General features: G+C 40.6%; 1 protein-coding gene and 2 non-coding genes across 7 annotated transcripts; all 3 read right to left on the reverse strand.

The window, feature by feature from the left end:
* Positions 1-1,084: 1,084 nt before the first annotated feature.
* Positions 1,085-24,346, reverse strand: frmd6 (FERM domain containing 6). Of its 5 annotated transcripts, none has more exons than XM_077560226.1 (14): positions 24,183-24,346; positions 13,695-13,935; positions 12,865-12,955; positions 11,637-11,716; positions 10,663-10,739; positions 10,401-10,587; positions 9,903-10,058; positions 8,400-8,465; positions 8,212-8,280; positions 6,585-6,759; positions 5,305-5,613; positions 4,113-4,244; positions 3,938-4,029; positions 1,085-3,217 (listed from the first exon to the last, which is right to left on the reverse strand). In XM_077560226.1, exons 2-14 carry the CDS (start codon positions 13,791-13,793, stop codon positions 2,921-2,923), a joined length of 1,830 nt encoding a protein of 609 aa, XP_077416352.1. In that variant the 5' UTR covers positions 13,794-13,935; positions 24,183-24,346; the 3' UTR covers positions 1,085-2,920. The 5 variants fall into 5 exon arrangements, with proteins under 5 accessions (XP_077416352.1, XP_077416334.1, XP_077416342.1 ...); XM_077560208.1 differs by having other exon boundaries at positions 4,113-4,247; XM_077560216.1 differs by lacking the exon at positions 24,183-24,346 and adding an exon at positions 20,768-20,886 and having other exon boundaries at positions 4,113-4,247.
* Positions 11,209-11,291, reverse strand: trnal-uaa (transfer RNA leucine (anticodon UAA)). Its single transcript has one exon. It is a non-coding gene; the product is annotated as a tRNA-Leu (tRNA).
* trnal-uaa (transfer RNA leucine (anticodon UAA)) lies at positions 11,505-11,587 on the reverse strand. Its single transcript has one exon. It is a non-coding gene; the product is annotated as a tRNA-Leu (tRNA).
* Positions 24,347-24,887: the final 541 nt, after the last annotated feature.

Consider the following 24,887-nt stretch of genomic DNA (forward strand, 5'->3'; position numbering starts at 1 on the left):
TTTTTAAATGATCCCAGAACTAAAGCTGACCCGAAAGCTCCGAGGTCCAAGATAGAGTTCCACGCCTCATTAGTTGTTTACAGTAGCGACATGTCATAAAATCAGCCTATTAATCGAAACATCTGCACTAACACCATGCTAAGAGAAAGATGATCCTTGGGTAATAAAAACATAATAATCAGATTACACGTCCATGAACAAATCTCTGGAGTCATCTAGGACATGGGCTCTACAAATACCACTAGTGGTAAGTGGGCTCCCTCTAGTGGACAGTGAAAATAAATCACAAAAGTAACATTTTTAAATGTGCATGTTACAGTGGCTTTTTTTCAATCCAGAACAGTGCATTTGATAAAATGAAATGAAAAAATATATATATATACAGTAGATGCCACGGACTTCCAGGTTTCACACATCAGCGTCGTTTCCGGCCACTGATAGCCGCGTTCCAACACTCGTAGCACGGAAACAAAAGCTGATGTGTGAAACCCAGGAAGTCGGAAGTCCCGCCTCCTCCGTGGCATATACCACGTAGTGATAGGTCGTATTTGTACGCCAGGAATTTGTGGGGAAATACTAAACACAACACTGCCACCTGCTGGACCAGATGACTCGGCGCAAATGATAACACACTGCCAGCAGAGGGCAGCAAACCAATTTATGATAACTACACGAATGCAAACATGCGGTATTTGACCTAAATATAATCACGTGGGTGAGATTGGCATAATATTGTTTTAGGTTGGGTCAACGTTTTCGTAAATGAAGATTACTGTAAAGGAATTCACATATTAGAGTACATACATTAATAATAATTTATGTAGTTTGAGGTTTGAATAAAAAAAAAATAGAAAGAATTAAAAATGAATTAAAATTTGTTGTAAAAGTATATAAACAGATTTACTCTTGTTATTTGTTATATTGGATTCCAGAAAAGATGACTTTACCTAATTAATTTGAACACTTTTAACACAAACGTTGACTAATTTTGTAATTTATATAAATAGTTTTAGAACCATTTTTATACGTTCTTATACAGTACATAAATTGATGTTTTTTTAAAATCATCACACAAGAGCAGACATTTGGCAAATAAATGTACCTTTTTAATAGAATATTGAAGGCGTTAGTAGTACCCAAAAGGCACACAGACCAGACTTCATAACAACAATGAAAAATCTACTCTCTTTTTTTTCCTTTTTCTTTAGCTACGACTTGACAAAAAAAGATATATTTTTTTTCCTGAAGCGAGACAGATCCTTTCACAGAAAGGACAATATAAGACACTTAAAGAGACTTTTACAAAAGCAACGTGTTTTGTTTTTGTTTTTTCTTTTTTTTATGGCTGTGTACCTTGAAAATGGTATTAGAAGTGTCTTTGTAAAACAGAACATCTGTCATCCATTAATATGTAGCAATAAACAACCTGTTAAAAATATAGATAGTAAAACAAAAAAACAACATTTGTTCAGATGCTGCAGTGTAGAAATTAAAGCTAAGAGAGCCACGTGTTGGCTACTTTTCTGTCCCGTCTGCACGTTTTTTGTATATTTATGGTACAAAGACAGGAGTGGTTTTGGATTTACAAAGACTCCAGGCTACACAGAGCAAATATTCCCAAAAGGTTTCAATGTTCCCTTGCTTTTTTCTTTCCCTTTAAGATCTTCATTAAGTTTCTCGGAAGACATTAAAACATTGCCGGAATTTGTATGGCTGTAATTGTGGATCCCCGGCGTATTTGACCAGAGCACATCACAGACATGTTAGACACCCGGGAACAGTTTGAGACTTTGAAGAAGAAAAAAAAGGATACAAGTCGTGAATGTGAAAATAAAAGCTCTGGCGTGCAGAAGACTGTCACGTTTCTGTACGCTTTCTTGTAATACTGAATGCAAAAAAACAACAACTTTAAGGGCAACTGGTGTGAAGAAATAAGAAACTCCAATTTACAGTGAGAAGGTTTAAAAGCTTAAAACGGTGCCGTGTAGGCTCAAAGCGGTGCCGAGTAAGCGTAATCATGCCGAGTGATCTTAAACAGGCCCAGAGTGAATTTAAAACGGTTCAGAGTCAGCTTAAAACTGTGCCAAGTAATCTTAAACAGTGCAGAGGAGGCTTAAAATAGCAACAAATGATCTTAGATTGGTTTAGAGCAAGTTTTAAATGGTGCTGAGTAAACGTCAAACTCTGGCTTAAATTGTTGCTGACTAGGGAGCGCCAATATGGATTTTTTTTTTTATTACAATATTTGGCAGAATAAAATTCCGATAAACGAGTAACCGGCGATTAATTTAAAAAAAAGTACATTAGAATGAATAAAAATGATAATTTTTTGGTTCCTTAACACTTAGCAGAATATTTAACTATTTTACAATATGTTGTCTTTCAATATTTGTTTAACTTCATAACAGGAAAAATCCGCAAAAATCCGCCAATTCTTTAGCCAATTTTTTAGCCAATTTCAAAAGAACTAATATCTTTTGATTGATCGGTCGGGCCCCACTTAAAACGGCCCATCCTAAACTTAAAATGGCACTGAGTAAGCTCAAAATTTTGGCGTGATCTTAAAATGGCACGATGTAGGCTTAAAACTCGAGTCGAGCAAACTCTAAACGGCACAGAGGATACTGCAGCTCAAAAGGGCACATCAAGCATAAATTGGCGTAGAGCAAGCTCTTAACGGCACCAAAGTATGCTTAAAATGGCGGCGAGAAAGCTGAAAATGGCCGCAGCGATTGTCTTAGGCATCTTGGATGAAGGCACGTCGGGTGGCGTGGTGCATTTGGCACGCTGCACTTCCTGCCAAGAGGCGTCCAAAGCGTCCATCTATTCAGGTCTTTGGTAGCTAGCGCGACATTTGAGTATTTTGCTATCCCTTTAGCGTTCCTCTGTATTAATTATAAAAAAAAGAAAAAGGAGCACCTCACACCACAAACTCGGGCACGTCATCACTGGTGAGGTCCAGGGAGAAGTACTTGCTGGTTCTCTTGATCCCGGCGCACTGGTCGGCCAGACCCTGGTAGGCCCCTCCTCCTCCTCCTCCTCCTCCGCCGCCGCCGCCCCCGTCGCTCAACTCCTGGGCGCATCCGAAGGTGTAGCTGTGCGCCGTGTCCTGGCACAGCTCGGCCCACTGAAGGCAGTCCTTCTGGTATAAGCGCACGTCGTCCAGCGACTGGCTGTGGCGGTCGCTGGACGATGGAGGCTTCCTGCACGTCGACGTCTGCCAGCGGGAAAATACGCACGTCGGCCATTTGAGTAGTTGCGAAGCTGGGTGCGTTCTAACCAATCGTTGCTTATTTTCGCTTATCGCTATTGTCATGTGCATTAAGGCTGGAGTGTAACAGTATGGCCCGTCTCATCATTATTTTTCAGCCTTGGCAGAGGTCTTTGCTCTCTATAAAGTATATGTTTACAGGACAAGCTAACCCGATTATGGCTAAAATGCTAATCATGATTATTGTTTTAGTATTCAGTTAACTGAAAATATCAGCAATTATTTATTTTTTGCTCTGCTTTTCAACAAACAATATGGACAGTTTTCTGTGCTAAATGAGACTTAAATGTTGAAAACAAAAATAAAATATACAAAATAAAAATAAATGTTATTTCAAGGCGAGGCACTTGCTCCTCACTCACTCTCTTCAGTCAACCACTTCTGGGTGCGCTTGATTGTTACTTCGGCAGCTAAATGAAGCCTTAAGCATGCCTTCGCCCCCTGGTGGTTGGATGACTACTTGTTGAGAAAGTGTTTTGATAGATTTTGAATGTAGATGTCACCGATGATCAGATTGTTAGAATAAATAAATAAATGTACATAAGTTATCCCATATTTACTCTTATAGTATTGCAAAGCATTTATTCAGCGGTATAACCTTGTTTGAATCATGTGAGTTGGATTTATCTGTGAAGAGAGCAGACCTAATCGTGATCATAACTCTACCTGTGGGAGGGACTCGATGCTTTGTCCTCTCATCTTGACGACCGTCTCAGAGGAGCTGGACGTGGACGAGCTGACATCTTTGACGATGAGACCTGCCAACACCACATTTTAAATGTTTAGATATCATAAATAAGATTTACGATCGCGCCAAGACGACAAACACACGAGTTTTTACCGGAGAATCCGTTGTTGTGATCAGGAGACATGGTCAACATGTCCTCAGTGATGTGGATGCACAACTCCTGGTCCAGGGACGTCTCGCTCAGCTCCTCGTAGTCTTTGGGGTCGTCCACCAGCATCTCGATCTCTGCTGGGATTTAAGAGTTTTATTATAACCTGTGCAACTTTTGGGGAATCTTTGGTCATTTTTAGTTTGACCTGCGCCACCTTTGGGAGATTAAAGGTCATTTCATTTTAACCTGATGAATTTTGATTTTTTAAATTATTTACTTCTTATTTCAACCTGCACGACTTTTCCTTTTATGGTAGTCCTGGTTTTTTAATCTGTGAATTTTAGAGGCTTTTTTTGGAAGTCCTATTTAAATCTGCATGATTAGTGTATTTCGATAGTCTTAACGTGAGCAACTTTTCAGGAGGTTGATTATTCTTTTAGTTTTATTTGCACAATTTCTGGGAGATTTACAGTAGTCTTATTTTTACCTGCGTGACTTTGTAGGCAATTTCATTATTATTATTTTTTTAACTCGAGTATTATTTAATTTTTATTTATTATTTAATTTATTTAGCAACTTTTTGTTTACTTACGGCAGTCTCATTTTAATGAAGTGGTGTCTATTATTAGACGTATTATTATTGAGGGTTTTTACACTATTCTTTTAAAATGTGCAACTTTTAGGGGGCTTATAATAATTCCCTTTTAACCTGATAAACACTGTTTTTTGTTTTTGTTTTTTAATGTACCGGTCGTCTTATTTGAACATGCACAATTATTTTATGCACCTGCGCAACATTAGGTGATTTATGATAATTTCATGCAAACCTGAGCAGCTTTGGGGGGGATTTATGGTAATTTAATTTTGACCTTTGCAAATTTCAGAGGACTTCATGTCATTTAAACTTACTTAACTTTTTTTTATTTATTCTATTGTCATTTTTAAACTGTGCAACTTTTATTTTTATGGTAATCTTGATTTTAATCTGTGCAATTTTTGTAGGATTTACAGTAATTCCATTTTAACCTTCTAATTTTTTGACAGATTTACGGTAATTCATTTTAACCTGCGCAACTTTACTTTTACTTTAACATTATGTAACTTTTGTCCGATTTATTTAAGATTTATTTTAAACTGTGCAACACTTGAGTTGTGTTGGATGTGTTTTTCCGGCAGCAGACACAGTGAGCATACCGTCGTCATCCAGGACGCGCTCTTTGCCGCCGCTCTCCACACCCGACGTGTGCGAGCTGCCGTGGCTGGTGGTGGATGAACCGCATGTCCTCAGGGGCCCGTGGGGGGCCGGGTGGGGCGCGCGGAAGCTGTCCGCCTCGATGCCCGACGTGTGCGAGCTGCCGTGGCTGACGGTGGAATGGCGGGACAGACGTTTGTGGCGGGAGACGCTGCCACTGCTGCTGCCGCTGGCCCGCGAGCGCTTGTCCAGGTGGTCCATGTCCAAGTCCAAAGCGTCGCTGATGTACGACTCGCGGTACTGTTTCTTCTCTGGAAGCACAAATATGCGCACATTATGCAAATTGTAGTGGCTAGTTTATTACAATGGACCCCCACGTTTAATAAATGTATTCATTTGACACCAACTTGTGCAATATTGATCTTGCTTTTGTTATGTTTAAATAATTGTTGGTGTGTCTTTTTTTTTTTTTACCTATTTGAGATGTCCTGTTTTGTTGGTGGTCAGTGAAAGTATGTTTTTGCTTCTCTTGCGATGTGTAAATGTGTGGCGTCAAGTCAGTTTGTGCTAGCATGTTATTTAGGCTAGTATGCTAGCTAATACTATTAACTCATTTACTCCCAGCCATTTTCAATGAAGCAACCCCCTTCACTCCCATCTGTTTGACTGAATATTGACTGATTTTGCAAGGCTCACAGAATATTCTGTTCTATTGCTATAAAAACATGGCACCAACCAAAAGAAAGTCTCTTCTTTCATCCGGGAAAAAAGTGTATTTATATCTGTTTCTGTTTTGCAGCAATTAGCATTAGAATATAGCTAAGCTAATCATTATTCACATTCCTGTTGAAAACTGCTAAAAACTCTCTCTTGTACTCTGCTGCTACCTGCTGGCCGTTTTTTGAAATAACTACTATTGCTTTAAGCAACCTCTTCATAACAGAAGCTTTATCAAAGCCCTCTGTATACACTGGCATAAAAAAAAACATTAAATAACATAGGAATACGTTTTTGGGAGTGAAGGAGAAAGTATTTTTTAAAAAAACATATTTATACGTTTTTGGGTTTGAATGAGTTAATGAGATTACATGAAGGTGACTGATTACTCAATTTTTTTTGATGTAACATGGTTTCATCTTCATGATTGTGCACGATGTTGATGTGCACAGTGTGCAAGCTTAAGTGGAAGTCACACCAATCTTTATTCATAATCATTCTAACAAACTGAAACGGATCCATAATGGAGACTCTCACAAATGACTGACTGTATTATTTGACTGACCTTCGTGTTCCTCCAGCCGGCGGACCTGCTTGAGGACCGGCTGCAGGTTCATGTAGAGCCGGTGACTGTTGCTGAGCAGCTGCAGGAGGTGGCGGGAGCGCACGGGGCACCCAGTGTAGTAGATGAGCTTCCGGGCCGAGGGCAGCCCGTCGGGGAGGATCTCGAACTTCTTTCCCTAAGAAAAAAGAAGTGTGTGGTTAATAACAAACAGGACCATGAAAGCGAGACGCACATGAAAAACTCAGTGGAGGACTCTTGAAACGTGGGAAAAATTGAGATATTGGTCTTGAAAAGGGAAATGGATTCGATATTGCTGATTTGATTTTTTTAAACCCAGCCCTACATAATAATAAATGTCATCAAAACTTGATGCACTTGTCTCCACAATGTGTAACAAACTTGTTGTGAACCAATCATTTTGATTTGAATCTTCTGTGATACCTCAAATGCCTTAAAAGTTAGTCAATTTTGACCTTTAAAAAAAAAAACTATACACATTCTGGACACAAAACTGTCGCAATGCAAGATGTCAACATGCCTCACTAGATATCTGTTTGCCTGAAAATCTTTTGTGAACAAAGGACTCTGATTTGGAATTTTGTCATACATATAACACACGATTATTAATTACTCATGTCGGCAAAAATGTCTGCATTTTTACTGCACTACTTTTCAACAACCAATATGTAAAGGCTCTGGGTTCAGGAGGATGACCTTGTACCACATCCACCAGGATGATAATGATAAGGAAGTATAAACACGACTTTTGTTTTGTCTGTTTGCATCAGCCTGCTCAAGCGGCCCCTCAAACCTACGCAACATCTGGTGTTTATTGACCCGTGCGTCCATCCGCCCCCAGCGGCGGCCGCGGTGCGCTACGATGGCGGGCTGAAAGGGTGGGTGTGGCCTCGGAGCCACGGCTCTTATTCGGGAGAGGAGGAAATGCAGAAGCCGAGTGTCTCGTCGGCGCCGCGCAACCAGGTCAAATGCAAAACTGCTAAACAAAACAGTGTGAAAGCGGACGTTTATTTTTGGCAATGCTGCTGATGCAGTCGGGAGTTTGGGTAGAATTAGGCTTCTATGATAAAATGACTAATTAGGAGATTTAATGGGGGTTTTCAGCAGACCTTCATATGGCAAGGAATCATTTGCTCATTAAAAAGTCTAGGCCTGTATATATTCCTTATCCTCTGTGAAGAACCACTAAAATTAATGAGCCTTATTGAGAAGCCATTTAAGTAATTTCTCCCAGGTGGCCAACGTGCACACACCTAAAGCAGCACCACAATTCTTCCAATCTAACTCATCCAAGCATGCCTTTATGGGCCTTTCTTTGTGCACTGGGCACATTAAATGGCCTTCTTCAAACTGCTTCAACAAAGTAGGAAGTGAACAATTGACTTAAGGACTTTCTGAATAAAATAAAAAATTAAAAATAACGATAAAGAGGTGTCCCTTGATAATTAGTGTTGTATTTTTTAAGTAGGACTAGTTTGTGTGTGGGCAGGAAAAAAAAGCCTTCCGAAATCCCCGATTCCTTCCAGAGGCCTCTCAATTCTGAGGCATAACAACCGTGAAAAAGAAACGAAAGCTCGTTTAGGATGATGCGATGGCGTACGTGACTCACCACGAACACGAGCTTCCCCACGTTGGTCCACGGAAAGTCGTACAAAAGCTGCCTCACAGAGCCAATGTTCTGAAAAAAAAAGGGGGGGGAGGAGGAAATATTAGTGGGGGTGCTGACTGCTCTGCTTTGGGATTAAACTGTAGCACAAGCAGAGGGCAGTGAATCCATCCCAGATGCATTGACTGTACCTGGAATATTTGAATCCCACGTAAAGTCAGTCCCAAAGTGAGCGACGCCTCCACTTCTTTCTTGTCCTAAATCAAAGGTATGTCGTCAGCAGTTATCAAAAATAGGATGTATGCATTATAAAGCTGCCATCCACCTGTCTAGTGCTAGCAATTAGACAAAATCTATAAAACAAATTGACAACATGAAATAAAAATGGCCATTTCACAACAAAAATCATCTCAGACTTTTCAGGCATGGTTTCTTGAGCCTTTTTTTTTTGCGGGTCAGGCATCAGGGGGGCTAATTTTTGTTGTTGCTAAAATTTTAAGGGGTTAGCAAGCCAAAATGGCCACTCCAAAGCAAAATGGCAGACTTACTGTATCTGACGTCAAGACTTTTTGGTGGGTCTACTCGTGACGACTACCAAATTTTATGCTTTATGAGCAAATTAAATACATTTTCAGTCATAGCTTCTTGAGGCTGTTATGTGAGTATACATTAATTCCGTTAATGAAAACTAAACAAAAATATTTCCGTCAACACACATTTTTCACCGGACGAAAACTAGACTAGACTAGACTAAAATCCTCATTAACTCTTTGACTGCCAGACGTTTTCAGAAAAGGGATGCCGTTGGTGCCAGCCGATTTTAAGCATTTTGACTGATCTTTCAAGGTCCATAGAAAATTATGTGTTTGGACTATGGAAACACACATACTACCAAATGAAAGATTGGACTCTCATCTTTCAACAGAAAAAAAAAGTTTGTTTCTACCTTATTCCGTTTTTCAGTAATCCACAATAGAAAATGGTTAGTTTCACCTCTGTTTTGAAACAAACGTCTTTTAACGTCTTTGGCACTCCTCCATAGGATTTTACTAAACGTTATTTAACGTTTTTGGCAGTCAAAGAGTTAATAAACAATAACTGGTACTAAAGTATGCATTTCTGTCGACTAATGAAGACGAGATGAAAATGCACTTCACTTAATAAAAACTTCTAGTTCATGAACAAAAACGAGATGAAAATTATATGATTTTGTAAAATCCTGTCTGCTAATCTGTCACCGTGATACTGTCATGTGACACACAGTGACACACCCCCTTACAAATCTGCCGCTCCCGAGTGCAACACGCACAAATACATGGGACAGACAGGAGGTGAATTCACATTGAAAGGTAAAAAAAAAAAAAAAAAGAGTAAATTATAGTTATAACGTAATATTAATCCAACGGTTATAACGTTACAACAATAACTTTAATCCGACCGCTAACTAAGGCTTGCTAACATACTAGCTCGTAGCATCGAGCCAAAGTAGCCACTGTAATTGTGTGTGAAGTTGTTTTTCATCAAAAATATTTTTTTGATTTTATGTGAAATAGTTTTAGATCGGAAATGTTCAACATTATCTGCTGACAAAAAAAATATACAGGGCTAAAATGATTGTCCGGACTAAAACAGGCTACATTTTAAAATGTCTGATACAATTAACAGTAACTCAGGGTCGAGCCCTGTGTGCCCACCTTGTACAGTCTGTAGTAATGAACGGTGACGTCGTCGAGCTGCGCACACTCCTTGATGTACTTGAGGTGCGCCTCGGAGGCCGTGAGGGCAAACTGGTCCTTGTGCATGTTGGGGATATGTCTCAGGATGTAGTCGCGGCCCCGCTTGGCTATCACCTGAGCGAAAGGACGAGGTCAGGTGTGCTTGTTGATGCAACATGAGGATAGTAGAAAGGGGCGGGGGCAGCAGGTTTAGCATGTGACCTCCTGTATTTCGCATGTTGCGGTTTGCTTGTGTTTGTCATTTCCTGTTGTGAGTTGCGATAAGGAGGCAGATTGCAGGAAGTGTGGAGCAATCAGACGGGTGTGGTCTCATGAACCACGAAAACACATACAAAAAATCTGTGCCACTTCAGGCAACAAAAATAAAACTCAGCGCGTCACTTTTTTAAAAAAAAATAATTGTGCTTCATTGTGGTGGCAAAGCATTATGAATGAGAAGGAACATGACGCACTCACCCAGGGAGGGAAGTAGGCTTCGGGTTCAAAGTATTTGCCAAAGTGCTTGTTCCGTTTGAAGTTGCCCAGGTCGGCCTGCAGGGCGAAGGCAGCCAGCAGGAAGTAGGCCTCTTCCCGCTGGATGCACTGCGAGAGGAGCACCTGTTTCCTCAAGTGCCAGTAGTAGTAGTACCTAGCGGCGCGGTCACTACAAACACACGGTTAGCATAGCCTGTTAGCGAGCTAGTTGGCTAGCACGATGAGATGAGAAGGCCAGACTTGCCTGATCAAGCGTCCGTTTTCCACGTAATACTGAGCTCTGAAGTGGATGATCATGGGAGGGCCAAACTGGTCGATTCCCTGTCGAAGATATCAATGTTTATTCTCTTCAAAAGCAGGAAGTTGTCATTTAATGTTACACTGCTAGCTGTGTGCTATGGTACCTCCAACGGGCAGGCTAAGGATCTGTCTACGCACGATGAACGCAGATTTAAAAAAATAAAATAAATAAAAAACGGTCTTTATCTCCTTGGGAAACGTGTAAAGAATGACTGAATAATCAAAAGATTTCCTCCTTTTCAAGTGTGTAATGAAATGGTAGATTGGACATTTAATTCTTAACCAGACTAGATCAGGTTACCTGATTTTTAAGCCGTATCGCCTTACGCATGCTTTGTCAGCCACCTCGTTTGATGTTAAGGACCCGACTTGTTGATGTGGTTTGGAGCTTTGTTCTTTGAAGTGCTTGAGGGGACGTAACACGAAAAAACCTACTGTTCTTAAAACAGTTTAACATCCACCTAATTTTAGGTTGAAAGTAGCCAAACAATACCAGGAGTGGGGTTCGAACCCACGAGGACTACTGTCCATTGGATCTTAAGTCCAACGCCTTAACCACTCGGCCATCCTGGTGCTCTATGTGCGAGGAATATAAATGTTGTGTAAAATTCGGAGCCACCTCGTTTGATGTTAAGGACCCGACTTGTTGATTTGGTTTGGAGCTTTGTTCTTTGAAGTGCTCGAGGGGACGTAACAGTGACAAAGATTGTACATGAAAAACCTTCACGTACTGTTCTTAAAACAGTTTAACGCCCACCTAATTTTAGGTTGGAAGTAGTCAAAAAATACCAGGAGTGGGGTTCGAACCCACGAGGACTACTGTCCATTGGATCTTAAGTCCAACGCCTTAACCGCTCGGCCATCCTGGTGCTTTACAGAGGAGGCATATAAATATAGTGTGAAATTCGGAGCGGTTACCTTGCTGGCTTCCCTCTTCCATTCTTTGGGGCAGTACTTGGACAGTTTCTGATCCAGTTCCATGTAAATGTGTTCATTATCTGCGGGAACAAAGACACATTTTCAATTCACAAACTTCTTCTTTTTTTTTTTTTTTTACTTACAATATAACAACACAGAAAATAAAACCTACAGGATACATAATTAAACATCACAGCTAAAACTGTATTTGAACCTGCTAGCAGAATTGCATTGTACACCGGAGATCAGCACAAATGCACTATTGATGAACGCTTCATGTATGGGTGGTCACTTGTTGCTAGGCAGAGTTCGAGAGCTCAGTCTTAACTGCCGCACAGGACAATGATCCAATTGTCACATTGTTGCTGTCCAATAAAATAAATGCAACTTCTAAATATTTATCTGACAAATGACAAAAAAGGAAAAATTGTAGATACATTTTTTAAAGACGTCCCTATCCAGTGAAAAATTTCTATGTAGCTGACAAACTACAAAAAAAAATACTATATTGGATTAAAAATATATATATATTAAAATGTGGACATACAGTAAGTGTTTTTTTAATTGGAAATGACCCCAAAAAAAAAGTCCTTATTGACAGAGAGAAAGTTGAACAGCGCACGACTGGTTTGGCGACGACTGGTTTGGCGACCCCAGCTGAGGCCATGAGGTGGGCTTTGGGGGGGACAGTGGATGTCACAAAGCAGCTGGGTGGCCACTGTTTGCCTTGGGGATTTCACGCTGTTCAGACAAACACTTGAGGAATGTGCCACAATCAGACCCACTGGCTCCGAACCAGCGCACCGGCCGGGCCCATCATTGGCTCATCTGGAGGCCAGCTGTCTGAAAACAGTACTTTTTTTTTTTTTATCTTTGCAACACACGCTCTCCCTCCGCAGTTGCCTGCCTGCGTCATGTGTCATCTGCACACGCACACACACGCTGTGACTCACACGACCCTTACTGGCCGCACAATGGAGCCAGTCAGAACGAGGAGGCCCGGGTTCATGGAGACCTCCATGACAGCTAGGTGAGACATGCTACATTTAGGGCCCTTTGCGATTTTCCTAGCCAAGAAGAAGAAGGAATGCCAGGCTACACTTTTTTTTTTTTTTAATGCATCTGTGGTCACAGTGGGCACGACGTGACCACCCCATGAAAGGAATCCAGTGTGTCAAAAGAAGAGATACACTGCAGACAAGTTTCCGACACAAAATAGTGGACTCACTTTGAATAACACTGAGTCCAAACAGGTGACAGTCCTTCAGCCTCAGGAGGTCACACACCTGGACCAACAGCTCCTGGCACAGGGTCTTCACCTGAGAAGGAGAGGAAGGAAAATCAACAGGATGCGAGAAGTTCTCTGCAGCCGCGGATTTTTTATTTAAAGGGATAATTGACTCATTTGGCCATTTTCAGCAGGAAGAAGTTAATCATTTATCTAGAATGAATTCGATAACTTTATTATTTGACTTGCTGTCAACCGAAAATGACATCATATATGCTCAAGGCTCAGATAACGACCAATCACGTTGCATGGCCACACCCAGAAAAAAGCTAAGCTGTGATTGGTCGTTACTCTGAGCACCTGTGACCTCATTTTCAGTTGAAAGTTATCTAATTAATTCTAGACTAAATATTAGCTTTTTATTGCTGGAAATGGCTAAATGAAAAAATGTAATTCTTTCATTCGATAATAAAAATGTCATTTCTTTTGTTACATGTTAAATATCGCAATAATATCGATATCGCTATAATCAGCAACTATATCGCATGATTTTCCAATTATCGTGCAGCCCTTCTAGAAGCCGTAATATAATTCCTTGTGATGTAAACGAAGTGGGGGGACACGATACCAAAATCAGTTCTCACTATGACAAACTGCTTTTCTGAATTATATAACAGACAAAAACGTAAAAAATAAACCTTATTAACAGTGCCCATCAAAAGTTACTTTTATTGTCACCGCCAATCCATGAAAATTTGAGAGAAGGTAACTAATGGCGTGTCAATTTCAAAACAATTCTAACCGTGACAACATGCGTGAGTTGCACTCACATTAACTATGATGTTGAGCGTGTCGTCATTGGGCAGAAAGACACAGACGCAACGGCGGTCCTGCATGGCTTTGTTGTTGAGGAAGTTCACTTTGTTCATCTTCGTGTGACCGCCCCCTCCCTGCCCCCCTCCTCCTCCTCCTCCACTGGTCCGCTACCACCACCACTGATGCGCCGACTTCAGCCGCGCTTCAGCACTCGCCTGGAAGAGGAGCATGGAGATCGCCGGTTGCGCTCGACCGCTGTGGAGACACAAGGATACACAGCGCAAGTTATCTCTTTGACTGCCAAAAACGTTAAATAACGTTTAGTAAAATCCTATGGAGGAGTGCCAAAGACGTTAAAAGACGTTTGTTTCAAAACAGAGGTGAAACTAACCATTTTCTATTGTTGATTACTGAAAAACGGAATAAGGTAGAAACAAACTTTTTTTTCTGATGAAAGATGAGAGTCCAATCTTTCATTTGGTATTATGTGTGTTTCCATAGTCCAATAACATAAATTTCTGTGGACCTTGAAAGATCAGTCAAAAGATCAGTCAAAATGCTTAAATCGGCTGGCACCCACGGCATCCCTTTTCTGAAAACGTCTGGCAGTCAAAGAGTTATGAAAACAGCAGGACAAAAGAAAGTCGGTGGCCATGAACTGCCGTGAGAGGCATTATGAACAACCCTGGCTTATATCGACGCCTCCTTAAAATAATCGCCTAAGTCATTTTTTCGGATTTTTCAGGAAACACACAAAAAAAAATGCTTAATGAAATTGAAAATGAAAAAATATATATTTTGCAAAAAAATTAATTAGGCAATTGTTTAAAGAGGGTGACGATATGAAAAAGTTGTTCATTTTAAAGTTAGTACAGACGCTCCCCTACTTACGAACATTCGAGTTGCGAACAACGGTACATACGAACATTTCTGCGCGTACAGTATGTCGAAAAATGTTCGGAAAGAAATGCTGTAAGTTCGATTTTGTATTGCGCGTAGTGCTTCTTTCCGCCGCTAATACCGACGATTGGCGCTGTGAGAGCCCATTGGAGGCTGAGCAACGTGGCGAGGAGGAGGAGGAAGAAAACGCCGGTCCCCATGAAGCAGGAAATAACTTTTCAAGCCGATTCCAGCGACGACGAAGAATCTCTCATGATATAAAATCCTCCTCTTCCTCCTCCTCCATCATCTCCTTAAGCATCGAGTACATCTTCCAAAAGTAAGTTAAACTTCATTTTATTTATCTTTTTACGTACATGTACATACTGTGTGTGTGTGTCTTTCGCTCTCTCTCTCTAACATACGTAGTACATTACAGTACTGTACGTATTCTCTCCATTTTATTAAAAGTTTTTTTCAGTACAAACCAATGCAGGTTACTTGTACAAGCCTTAAACATACTTATATGAACCTTCAATATACTTATATAGGCTTTAAACATAAATTATAATACAAAATAAAGCACTGAAGCAACTTACGAACAAATTCACCTTACGAACGATCGTCCGGAACGTAACTCGTTCGTAAGGTGGGGAGCGTCTGTATAGTGTTCAAACATCACATTTGGCAAACTCGACCACAATGGAGACACAATGACGGAGAGTGTGAGCTGCCCGAGGGGTGTGAAAATTCTCAGGCAGGACAAAAGAAGGTCGCAGAACAATCAGGGCATCAACACTTCTTCCTGCTGAACGTCACTCACCTCCAAGGTTTCTGCCTTGTCATTACTAACAGATTGGGAAGTTTGGGGCGGGGATCAAATTACAGCGGAAGAAGAAGAAGCCAACTAGCCTTTGATAAGAAAGCAGCCGAACACACCTATTTAAATGAGGACCACATTCTAATGGTAAAAATATGTCAATCAACTGCCTGGCAGGTAATGGCTAACATGAAGAAAATACTCATCCCGATTCATTTGGTAATAATTGAAATCACGATTAGGACAATCATTTGTTTTTTGGTACGAAACAAAAAATGTTGAACATGTAAAAAATATTAAGACAAATAAATGTCTTTGAAACACTGTAATTATGCAAGTTCCTTTTGGACCAAACCAGATTTATTGAATTAGTCATAATAATAATAAAAAAAAAAAAGTGCAAATATATAAATTAGTATTAATAATCTTTTATTTTTGTCGATTATGCCAATTTGTGGAGTGTAATAACCGAAATTGTCATTTAATTTCAATTAATTGCACAGTAACATACTAGTCCGTACGTAACATTAACATAAGAGTTCTGCTTCCCCACAAGTTCAAGTCGATTCCCCACAATGATAGTTAAACCTGGAAAAAGGGCCCCATAATGTAGCAAAAACAAACACATGCACGCGTGTAAGTATGAGCATGAAAGACGCTACTATACAGCAGCTGCTGGTACGAGGTTAATGAGAAGCAAGCTACTTCTAATGACCAACATTAGAAGCGCCAGAAGGTTGTACGCACACCTGTGACGAGCAAGAGGTACAAACAGGCTCGTTTCATTTCAGTTCATTTCGTTACAAAGTCATGTCAAGTGAATTCATTTGTTACTGACTGAAAATGTTGCAATCATCGATGTCGTTTTTTTTTTTAAAAGTCACCTTATAACATATCATGTGTAGTGTAAAGGGACACGCAATGATACTGTAAACCTTGACTCATAGCTTTTTGTGTTGGCGTCAAAAAACAATGGCCGAAAATGCTAACCATACACGTGGGACTGAAGTCTCATGAGACTTTCTGACATTTCACATGATGGCACACAGCGTAGCCATTGTTTGATTTTTGGAGGCATATTTTTGGTTGACCTCCCACTTTTGGCATTATGAGGGTGTTCATATGTCATATTTCTGGCAACACAATGTTAAATTATTCTTTCTGAATGAATAGACAATTGTTAGCGGGCACGAATGGGAATGGAGAAAAAGTGACTTTTGTCCAGCTGGCATGGGATCGATTCCCACTCCGTGCCCCCGTTCACTCATCTTGTGACCGACTTGTGAGAAGTCGAGGTCCTCCGTAATACAGTAGTGGCTTTGTAGAAAATTTTTATTTTTAATTTAACCATTATTTATCTAGGTAAAGCAATTGAGAACAGATTCTACAAGATTAATCGCCCAACCCTAGATGAACTCATTCAAACCCTTAAACGTGTATTTACGTTTTTAATACGTTTTCCTTCACTCCCAAAAACATATTTATATGTTTTTTTTATGCAAGAGCAAACAGAAGGCGGCTTTGATGCAGCTCCTAACATGAAGAGGTGGTTTTAAGCAATTGTAATGATTACCCAAAAGAGTATAAGAGATCAGCCAGGGCCATGTTGCAAAAAGCTGTTTTTGGCAGAGTTTTCAACAGGAATGTGAATAATGATTAGCTTAGCTATATTCTAATGCTAATTGCTGCAAAACGGAAACAGATAGAAATATACTTTTTTTTCCTAATAAAATAAGAGACTAATCTTTCTTTTGGTAGGTTCCATGTTTTTGTAGCAAGAGAACACAATATTCCGTGGGCCTGGCAAAATCAGTTAAAGTCCAGTAAAACAGGGGTTGAAAGGGGGTTGCTTCAGTGAAAATGGCTGGGAGTGAATGAGTTAAATGGGACTCTGTGAGTGTCCTGTTGTGCCTCAAGGGGGCTTTTTAGGGGATTGTGTGCTTTTCAAAATAACTTTTTAGGAGATCAGTTGCACTTCTAAGGGAAGTTTTAGTAAATCAAGTGTGCTTTGCGGGGATTACATAGAGCATTGTTTGTCCATTTAATGGAATCAGTTGCGATCATGCTGAGTTTTTACTTTTTAGGAGGATCAGTTGCAATTGGTGCAGACCTTTAAGTCGAGGTCCAGTATAAGCTGTGTAGAAAATTACAATGAGACGTGTTCTTCTTGTGTGGCCTTAAAAAAGTGGGTTGAACACTGAGTATAGCGGTTCGAGGTGAGTCAGCCATAACCCGGTAAAGTCATCTTCTAATGCGTTTAAACATCTGCACACGAGACCGCAGAAGGCCACAAAAATTCTCCAACCAATTAGGGTGAGCGAGGGAGAGTGGCGGATAATCACATTAGCGCCCGCGCTGAAGTGTGATGCAAACACCGGCGCGGGGTCATAACACAAAAGAGCGGCCAACTGAGCTTCCTGCGGCCTTTTCAGCCTCGCAAACAGAGATTCTGTCAACGTGGCAAACCTCTCAGCATCGGCGCTTGTCATCAAATCCCACAAAAAGGGCTTCAGAGAACGAGAGAGAGAGAGAGAGAGAGAGAGAGAGAGGGCCTCTCTCTCAAACTACGCAGGTTTCTTTCTTAGTTCCTGACAGGATGACTGAGAATTGCGAGTCAAAAGGAAAACTTCCTCAGCTTTGGAGATTTAAAAAAAAAAAAAAAAAAAGCAAATCCCCGGAGGAGGCTGTCACTGCGCCGCAGGTAGAGGAAGTGTCAATGCTGAATAAAAAGAGAGCGAGAGAGACGGGGGGGTGGCGTTCAAAGGCGAGGGCCGTGAAAAAAAGGGAAAGTGCTGCAGTCAGGAGAATTCCGTACTCACTCACATCTGCTTCTCATTCCGACAATGGCGGCCATTGATTCGGGATGCAGCGCCCGCAAACTGCATTCCTTGATAGCGTCCCACAACTGTCCAAATAACTACATAATAAACGGTCAAGTTAATTCAGAACTACACTAGAGCGCATTTCATAAGTTAGCTTTAAATTCAGTTGTCAAACGTGGTATGTTAGGGCTGATCGATCCTGAAAAATAATCTAATTGCGATTTCCCCTCAATATTGCGTTTGCGATTTAAGATGCATTATTTAGTCCCCTTCTTCCCTTGCATTTTTTAACAAACACAAGCAATAAATTTGTCTGTATAAAGGTACAATTTATTTTATTTTTTTTTACATAAATGATTCTAGTTTATAGATTAGCCTTACGCTAAACGAAAGACAAATGAACCATGAATAAAAAAAATAGTTAACTAAAGTATTGTCTTTTAAGCATTCACTAGTACATGACACAAAATTCTACCAAACAAGTGTAGCATAAGCATATAATAGTAAATCATAAATTAAAGAGCACAAACTTGCACGCACGCACGCACACAAAAAATTTTTAAAAAAAAGAGAGCGAGCAATGATGATGACGATGACTCGGGAAGGCTGCCGAATGAATAATACTGAGCTCTCAAAAAAAATACAAAATAATTGAAATAAATGAAGTTCATTAATTCACCTGTGGCAGAATGGTTATGAACACTGACTGCTTTGGTAAATTACCTCATCTTTGTACACAGCCAAGTATAAGATGTGTAACGAGGATGTGGGAGGGAAAAAAAACTGGCGAAGAAAAATCAACCTGAATTACATAAAAGATGCGGAAAATGGTGTTGTAATTGACAGACGAGCACGGCTGTTTTTTTTTTACGGTCCGCGCACGCCGCCATTTATCGCACCCGTGGAGATGTGGGCTCTCTTTGAAAGGTCGTGACTTTTTCCCACGGCCAGGAGAGCTGTTTATTCAGCTGAAGAGAAAATGCCGCTGAGCTTGACGACTGGCTCTAAATCACAGCGGTCACGCGGCGGCTTTAGCCTTGACGGTGATGCTTAGGGTGACTCCTCCCCTCCCCCAGGAAAGACGCTAGCTAGTTGGTAGGCTGAGAGTCGGGATAGAAAGAGGAAAAATCCTTTTACGCCGGCCACACTCGATTTCTTTTTTTGGGATGTCATGGAGTAAACATACTGCTGTGTGTATTGCGCTATCATGTAGGTTAGCAAAAGAAACTTAGTGACAAATGTGGACCTGCCTGGTGTGTTTTAGCCTTTAATCCTAATCTCCCAATGGAAGAAGAGTCAGATTTTCTGATGTCAAGATCAACTAGCAGACAGTTGCAACAGAAGCTTAGGCGTCCAGTCCGGCATGCTACTCGAGTGATAGTCTTACTTAACTCGCAAGTGAGTGGAGAGTCGAGGAATGGATTGTGTGTGACCTCAGGCTGTAACTAGACTACGCATAGCCTGAATACTGGGTCGGGCCACCTTCTGATTGTCGACTAACCCTCATCTTGAGAGCTGCTTGTAACAGTTGATCAGTTTATGTCATTAAAAGTCTAATATGCAGCGGAAAGTGCTTAGGAGATCATTTTTAGTACACAGTCAATTCTGTAGAGTAAATTTGACTCTGTTTAGAGTGGGACCAAATAGACTCAGTTTTAGAGTGTGCTAATATTTACACTTGGAAGAGAGTAAAATAAAGAATTCAAAAAAAAAAAGAAATACATAAAAGTCACTCAAGGTTTGAGGAACGAACTCATGACCTTCAGTTTGGGAGACTGCCACGCTACATCCTGAGGTATGCCCCTCCCACTGTGTGCTTACACCTCAAAGAGGAGACCGAAAACGATTTTTGCTCTTGGAGCTGACACGAGCAACACATTAACACACAGCAGTATCTGCGTGTGGCTCAGGGAGTAGGTCGGAAGTCTCCCAAGCTGAAGGTTGGGAGGTTGTTCCTCCACCCTTGAGTGACTTTTATTTATTTATTTCTAATTCTTTATTTTACTCTCTTCCAAGTGTATATATTACTCTAAAACTGAGTCTATTTGGTCCCACTGTAAATAGAGTCAAATTTACTCTACAGAATGTATTTACACATACAGATAAATCTGTGTAAACATTTTGCAAGCTTTTGTAACAATTTCAAGCATTTCTCTGTAGTCCTGGCCAATCGGTTGATTAGTAAGTAATTCCCACTAAGAAACAGAAAAGAAAAGTGGAATCAGTTTCTTATTTTTTGCGAATAACAAAATAGGAGCCGAGTGGAAGGCAATCACAGACACGTTGCACATTTTGCCGTACGATATCATCAGCACATAGCACAACTTTCCAAGATGGTTGCTCTGTGTGTCACCAGCGAGTGGAAGTCATCACACTGTTAGGGAGTCATCTCAATAGTCATAGCCGTTGTCCTGTCCAACCCCGATCTGTGAACATTGTGTTTGTCTCGCTACTTACTCAGCTAACAATAGCAGCTCAAGGGAGTCAAGCAAAGCTAAAAAAAAACCTCTGCCCTTTGGTTATAGCTTGTTGCAAGTCTTTTCTTGAATAAACAAAAGGAGCATACCTTCATTCGTGAGTGGCTGCTATCCATGTGGTTTGGATTGAAGCGACTGCATGCACACAAGCACACACACACACACGCTCACACAATTCGCAGAGCAGGACAAGTGGACATGTTAGAACAGACCCAGCTCCCCGCCCCAGCGCTCAAGCCCGAACCGCGCGTGAGTAATTCTGCAACACGCCGCAGAGACGTCAACCCGGCCATTACGTGTGCTCGAAATAGAGCACGGCAGCCTTTAAGGAGAGGGTTAAGACGCGAGCTGCAATTACAGCAAAGCCCAAACTCTGCTTGTTTTGATCTTAGCCTGCCTTCTGACAGTTTGCTGTTGAGTCCCGTGTGGCGTTTTCATACCTGGAAGAGGTCTCGTTTCCCAGCAAAAGTTTGCAACCAACTGCAAGAATTGGAATGTTTAAAAAAAAGTTGGCGGAATGTGTAACAACATCCAGCTGCGTGCATCCACCTGGTAGCCAGCCAGCGAATGAATCTATCAGCCAGTCATCGCGGCAGAAAGCTGACCTCAATGGAAGGAAAAGCTATAATGAAAACCAGCGTTGTATCAAGACGCAGGGAATAAAAGGTCTTCACTTCTCCACTTCCTTGAAAGAACCAGAGCGAAGGGAAAAAACACAATCTAAGGAAAGAGAGACAAATGCAGGAAGAACGGAGACATTTGGGGGGGGGGGGGTAGGGGGGGGGGGGTAGAGCAAGTATGTTTCAGAAACTAGCTCATTATTAGTCACAGCCGTTTTTCAGTTCATTACGCTTCATAAAGCCAGTTTATTTCTTTACTTTCTGGTAATTATAGTAAGTTAATAATTTTAATGGAGATAATAGATTAGGTATAGGAGTAAAGGGAACAAATTAAACAATTTATGAAGTGAGACCACTCTACCAGGTAGAAGACTCACTTTTTCTTCCAGAGCATTTTAGCATCCTCCAAAACACCCCCCCCCCCCCCCCCCCCCCGCCCGAGCCAACGTCGATCTTGCCGTGTTGACTTTAAGAGCGAGCACATCCCCAGAGAATAGAAAGAAAACAATAGCGCCAACAATCCACTAAAACGCGGATGTAAATCAAATCGATCTGAGAAACTTTCAGGAAGACTTTTGCGCATTCGTCTTCTTGCATTCCAAACATTCATCTCAATGAGTCATATCAAAACACACAATGACCATCCTCGTTCACACATTTCATCCTTGTTTCCTACTTCAACACCATTCATCCTGTCCAGACACATGGAAAAAAAAACGCAATGTTCGCTTGTTCAGTTGAGTGAGTAGCACAATATTCAACAGTTATTACGCAACATATGTATGGCGATGAGCTATGTTGATTTATTGCCTATAGCTATTGCTCGTGTCCGGGCCCCAACCTGTCCTCTCCAACTCCTACATAATATCATTGTTAAGGCATACATATCCACCCTTCTTCAAAGTTTTAAGTTTATTAAAAAAAATAATAATAATAATAAACACCAATGTATTACTTCATTATGACTTGTCGAACTCTGACTGTATTTTCAAGGAGTGTAGTGGGACATCTTGTACTGTGAGTCACAATTGACCCCAATTATAGTTCAAAAATACATTATAACAATGTAGAAAACATTTTTGAGGAATGGAAACTCCCTGCTAGACCTCTACTTTTTAGTATTTAAAAACATTTATTTCCATTTAGAGACTAAAGGGGATCACAAATATCTAATACAAATACACATTCATTCGCATTATATTATACACACACGCACAGATTATGTAAAACTCTGTTGGGATTTTTCAACATTCACATAAACAAACAAAAAAAAAATCCTCCTGAAAATGTTGATGGTTAAACACGCACCAGGTCACATTGATCCGTGAATATTTCTTGTAGACCACAGAAACAAAAACAAAATGAATATAGGCAGTCGACATTTTGCCGTGAACAGCCGAATCATGCAGTGGACGTGGTTCCCGCCTCGCTTCACCCCCTTCTGTGTCCTTTTTACCAAGTTTTCATTTTCTTTTGCCACCCACGGCAATACCAGCCTAACCCTAACCCTAACACTCAGAGCAGGTTTATCAGGCGGTGGGACACATTGGTGTCAAGAAATTGGAGTTAAAAAATGCACAGAGCAGGATTCGAACCCATGACCCAGCACCGCTAGCTGGCGAGTTACCGGTCACAGCAAAATATCCACAGCAATAAATATATTATGGTATACAGTGTTCCCTCGTTTTCCGCTGGTGTTATGTTCCTAAAAATAACCGCAATAAATGAAATCCGCGAAGTAGCTAGCTTTATGTTTTACATTTATAATAAACAGTTTATACACTTTTCTCTTTGAGGCTTTTACTTCTTCTCCCATTTCTCTCTTCTTTGTAAAAATTCTCAATGTTCAAACCTTCATACATTTTATAAAATAGATACAATACTGTAAAAACAACAACAACAACAACAAAAACATGGAGAATTGCACACAACAAAAATCTGCGATACAGCGAGACCGTGAAAAGTAAACCGTGTTATAGCGAGAGAACACTGTAACTCTCTTGGTCATGTTGTGGGTTAATTGAACTATTAACAATTTTAAGTCTTGAAAATACGTTTTTTTTATTGGAAAAAAATAGTAAAACAGGTAGATAGTAAAATAGTAAAACGATACTGCTTTGCCTTACTTTTTTGTTCTTTCCTTTTTATTTTAGGGGCAATGCAAGGAGGTCACAAATGTCTCATTTACACATTTTTTAAATATTGCACTGAGTCCTACTCTTTTATTTCCATTTCTATTATTTCACTCCAATTTATGAAAATCTAAAAGCATGAGTAAGGATTCATGGTGAATACAACAAAACTATTCCACATGGTCGCCACTTTGGCTTAAAAACGCTCGATTCGTCTTATATAGATGGCATCCGTAAAGTTGCGTACATATCCTGTTGTCATTGTATATCATTTGAATGAATCCGTGTGCGCGTGTGTCATTGTAATTACACAACAACAAGGGGAGGAAATTAGTACTACTCCAAAGAATGTGGATTTCTCTCAAGGGAGAACGTTGGGGGGGAGAAAAAACGACGACTTTTCTGTTTCATCATCAAATATAATGCACGATTACATAAATAGTAGAAAGGCTACGAAATTCAATTACAATGCCTCCTTCACAAAAAAAAAAAAACAAGCAGAAAGTTGCTAACTTAAATTCCATGGCAACATTCCCTGTGTACTAACGCTGGCAGCATCATCGAGTTACGTACGTGCCCGGACACGGTTTTACAACGGGTTCAAATTGCCCACTTGTCATTATAAAGAAAGAAACAACCTATAAAATGAAAATATTGACATTTTTACGAGTTTTATGCAGTGACGTCACTGCCAGAGCTAGCTTGGATTAAGTTTTTTTTTAAAGGAGTCAGTGAACGACCGCAAAACTCACCTTTTTCCCGAGAGGGGGAAAAAAAAACTACGTATTCCCTTGAAAATAGGTTATTCCAGACGCGGTGTTGTTCGCGGTGATGGAGAATATAAAGGGAAAAAGATATCCGTGATGCCGAGAAAAAAACTTTTAGGTTCGACGGAGACGTTTGTGGGTCGACTCGCGCCACATTCTGCCCGAGCTCGAGCTCCTCTTCTGGGTTTACATGAGCTCGGAGAGAGGGGGCGTTCGGCAGGGGTGGACTGGAGATAGAGGACGACGTAAAATGAACAATACCGTCGCGAAATGTCACATTTTCGGTTGGATTCACGTTTGAAACACGATTTATGTAATACTCTGTGTTTTTACGGGTTGTTAATGTCTACAATCACGAAACGTCGCCGTGCTAATTTCGATCTCCCCCATTTGCATCAAGAGTTGGTATCGTCCACAACGGCCTCTCATTCCTGACTGGTTTGCAAGATTGGAAGTGTCCCACTGGCTGTGGAAGGGGAGCCAGCGGGGGGGACCATATATAAAGATATTTAAAGTAAGTCCTGAAAAAGCGTTCCAATGTGGGCCATCTTATTTTTAAGAGCGGAAACTACTTACATCGTCTAAAAAAAAATGTCCCAGTGTTCGTCATAAATCAACAAGTCGACTCCAGAATGAAGTCACATCCTTTTTCTGTATCACAAAACTGATAAAGCCAAACCCGTTGTAATG

The sequence above is a fragment of the Vanacampus margaritifer genome, chromosome 1 (genome assembly GCF_051991255.1).
Source record: "Vanacampus margaritifer isolate UIUO_Vmar chromosome 1, RoL_Vmar_1.0, whole genome shotgun sequence".
NCBI lineage: Eukaryota > Metazoa > Chordata > Actinopteri > Syngnathiformes > Syngnathidae > Vanacampus > Vanacampus margaritifer.